At 36.0% G+C, this 3538-nt stretch overlaps 1 protein-coding gene across 1 annotated transcript; it reads right to left on the reverse strand.

Moving 5' to 3' along the window:
- Positions 1-1754: 1754 nt before the first annotated feature.
- On the reverse strand, positions 1755-2546 carry LOC145813029 (uncharacterized). Its single transcript, XM_082908290.1, has one exon. It carries the CDS (start codon positions 2544-2546, stop codon positions 1755-1757), a length of 792 nt encoding a protein of 263 aa, XP_082764416.1.
- Between the last annotated feature and the right edge of the window lie 992 nt (positions 2547-3538).

Below are 3538 nucleotides of genomic sequence, written 5' to 3' on the forward strand. Positions count from 1 at the left end.
TAGGGCTAGGTTTTGGGAGGTGTCGCAAGAAGAAATGGAAGGGTCGCGGTGTATATATACCCTTGAGAGGGTGTCGACCCTCATGAAAGAGGGGTCGACCCTTCGAATTCAAAAAGATTGCACGACAAAAACCTTACCCAATAGGCAGGTGTCTACCCTTAGAGAGAAGGGGGGTCGACACTAAAAAGCAGAATCCTGAAATCCAATAGGTGTCGACACCTTTGAAGAAGGGTGTCGACCCTTAACAATAAAAAGTGCAAGGCTGTTTCACAAGGTGTCGACCCTATAGAGCAGAGGGTCGACCCGTAAAGGTCCTGTAAGGCAAAAACCAGTGGTTTACTCAGCGAATTTCGCAATGAAGCATAATAACACATAGTTTAACATCACATAGGAATATTTAACATGCCAAGCTCAGTTCTAATAAAGTAGAATTGTTCCTCATTGAAAGGCTTGGTAAAGATATCAGCAAATTGTTGGCTTGTAGGCACAAATTCGAGTTCGATGTCACCTTTAAGTACATGATCTCATAGAAAGTGATGTCTTATTTCAATGTGTTTAGTGCGTGAGTGCTGTATTGGATTTTTTGAAAGATTGATGGCACTAGTGTTATCGTATTTAATAGGAATGTGATCATAGTGAAGTCCAAAATCAAGAAGTTGTTATTTCATCCAAAGAATTTGAGCACAACAACTAGTGGCGACAATATATTCTGCTTCAGCTGTAGATAAAGCCATATAATTTTGTTTCTTACAAAACTATGATGTGAGTGAATTTTCAAGAAAATGACAAGTGCCACTAGTATTTTTTTTGTCAAGTCTACATCCTACAAAGTCGGCATCTGAGTAACCATAAACGTCAAAAACATTTGTTTTAGGGTACCAAAGACCCAAAAGTGGAGTGCCAACAAGATATCTAAACCTGCGTCTCACTGCGGTGACGTGTGATTCTTTTGGAGTCGATTGAAAACGTGCACACATGCACACACTAAACATGATATCGGGTCTACTAGCTATTAGATACAGTAAAGAGCCAATCTTACCTTGATATTTCTTTTCGTCTACCGATTTACCTTGCTCAACTTTGTCAATTTTAATTGATGTGCTCATGGGAGTTGCTGCGGGTTTGGACAAGTCCATTTCAAATCTTTTGAGGATATATTTGGCTTGAGATAAATGGATTCCATCTTGGGTTTGCTTTATTTGTAATCCAAGAAAGTATGTCAACTCTCCCATCATACTCATTTTAAATTCTCCGTTGATATCCTTGGCAAATTCCTCGCACAAAGATTCATTAGTAGCTCTGAATATGATATCATCAACATAAATTTGAACAATAAGCATATCATCATTTTTGGTTTTTATAAAAAGAGTGGTATCAATTTTCCTACGAGAAAAACCTTTGTCAATAAGAAAGTTGCTTAAGCGTTCATACCATGCTCTAGGGGCATGTTTCAAACCATACAAAGCTTTTGAAAATTTATAAATGTTGTCTGGGTGTTTGTGATTTTCAAAACTGGGAGATTGTTCAACATAAACTTCCTTCGAAATAAACCCATTTAGAAAAGTACTTTTTACATCCATTTGGTAAAGTTTAAAATTTCTAAAACAAGTAAATGCAAGGGCCATGTGAATGGCTTCAAGACGTACAATGGGTGCAAAAGTTTCATCAAAATCAATGCCCTCTTCTTGGTCATAACCTTGGCCTACAAGTCTAGCTTTGTTTCGAATAACAACACCAGATTCATCCATTTTGTTTCAAAAAACCCATTTTGTTCCAATAACGGATTGATCCTTAGGACGAGGAGTCAAAAACCAAAATTCATTTCTTTCAAACTGATTTAACTCTTCTTGCATAGCAAAAATCCAGTTTTCATCGTGTTCAGCCTCAGAAAAAGTTTTTAGTTCAATTTGAGAAACAAAAGCTAAATTGCCACAAACATTATGAATAGAAGAACGAGTTCTTACACTTTGTGTGGCATCTCCTATAATGAGATCTTTGGGATGTCCATGAGCATACTTCCATTCTTTGGGTAGATCATTTTCCTTTGCTGGATGAGCATACTCTTTTTGAAGATCTTCTATAGAGACTTCAACATTGGGCTCCGAAGAATGAAGTTCATCATTTTCCGATAAGTAAATGCCTTCAATTCTTGGATTAGAATCTGCAATATCATCACTGGCCATGTTCTTGGAAGCAAATGAGTTAGATTCATCAAAAGCAATGTGTATAGATTCTTCAATGATTAAAGTTGTTTTATTAAAGACACGATAAGCTTTACTATAGTTTGCATAGCCAAGAAACACGGCTTCATCAGATTTTACATAAAATTTCCCAAGATTTTCTTTATTGTTATTAAGTACAAAACATCTACAACCAAATGCACGAAAATGACCGATGTTGGGTTTTCTACCTTTCCACAATTCATACGGCGTTTTCTTAAGTATGGGTCTAATCGTGGCATGATTAATAACATAACAAGCAGTATTGATGGCTTCCGCCCAAAAATATATTGGCAAATTATTTTCACAAAGCATAGTCCGAGCCATTTCCTCAAGCACTCTATTTTTCTTTATACCACACCATTTTGTTGAGGAGTTCGAAAGCAGAAAAATTATGATCAATGCTGTGCTCATTACAAAATAGAATAAATCTGTCATTATCAAATTCTCTACCATGATCACTCAGAATGCTACAAATAGCAAGACTTGTTCACGTATCATCTAACCATTCTCATCTCACATGTCATTATTATGGAAGAAAATGTCACATCTCCTCTTCATGTCCTACTAAGAGAAGCTCATTTGATAGAATGAAAAAGAAATGGGTTCCCAAAAACACTTCAACTCCTAACTCTCATGGACCCGTGCTAAAAGACCAACAAAAATCTAATTTTTGGAGGTGTGCTTTAGGTCAAAATATAGCAACAACTAGTGGTACCTTGATAGTGTGTGCTCAAGGCACATAACCGATGATAGAGCAATGTTCTCAACCCTTAAATCCAAAAAAAGAGGTCACGTGACCTTCGGAGACAATAGTAAGGGAAAGATTATCAGCGAAGGTAGTATTAGTAAAACTTCTTCACCCATCATCAAAAATGTATTGCTTGTTGAAAGATTAAAACATAACTTGCTTAGTATTAGTCAAATGTGTGATAAAGGCAATCATGTTACTTTTGAAAAATCCCATTGCACCATTAAAAGTTCTGCTGATAACAAAGTTCTTTTTGTTGGTCATAGGCATGAAAATATGTATATATTTGATTTGGGTAGTTTATCTCCTAATCATGATGTTAAATGCCTATCTGCTATAAATGAATCTGGCTAGCTATGGCATAGGATGCTAGGACATGCTCATACAGATTTGCTTTCAAAACTTTCAAAACTTGACTTGGTTGTTGGTTTACCAAAAATTGATTTTGAAAAAGATAGACTTTGTGATGCTTGTCAACAAGGAAAACAAACAAGAGTTTCTTTCAAATCCAAAAATATTATTTCCACTTCTACACCTCTTCAATTGTTGCATATTGACTTGTTCAAAC

Source organism: Camellia sinensis, chromosome 15 (genome assembly GCF_055761805.1).
Source record: "Camellia sinensis isolate YWXY chromosome 15, ASM5576180v1, whole genome shotgun sequence".
Classification (NCBI taxonomy): domain Eukaryota; kingdom Viridiplantae; phylum Streptophyta; class Magnoliopsida; order Ericales; family Theaceae; genus Camellia; species Camellia sinensis.

What these genes read in the sequence shown, in the direction of transcription:
- LOC145813029 (XM_082908290.1), bottom strand. Translation starts at nt 2,546, where the DNA reads ATGGCTCGGACTATGCTTTGTGAAAATAATTTGCCAATATATTTTTGG.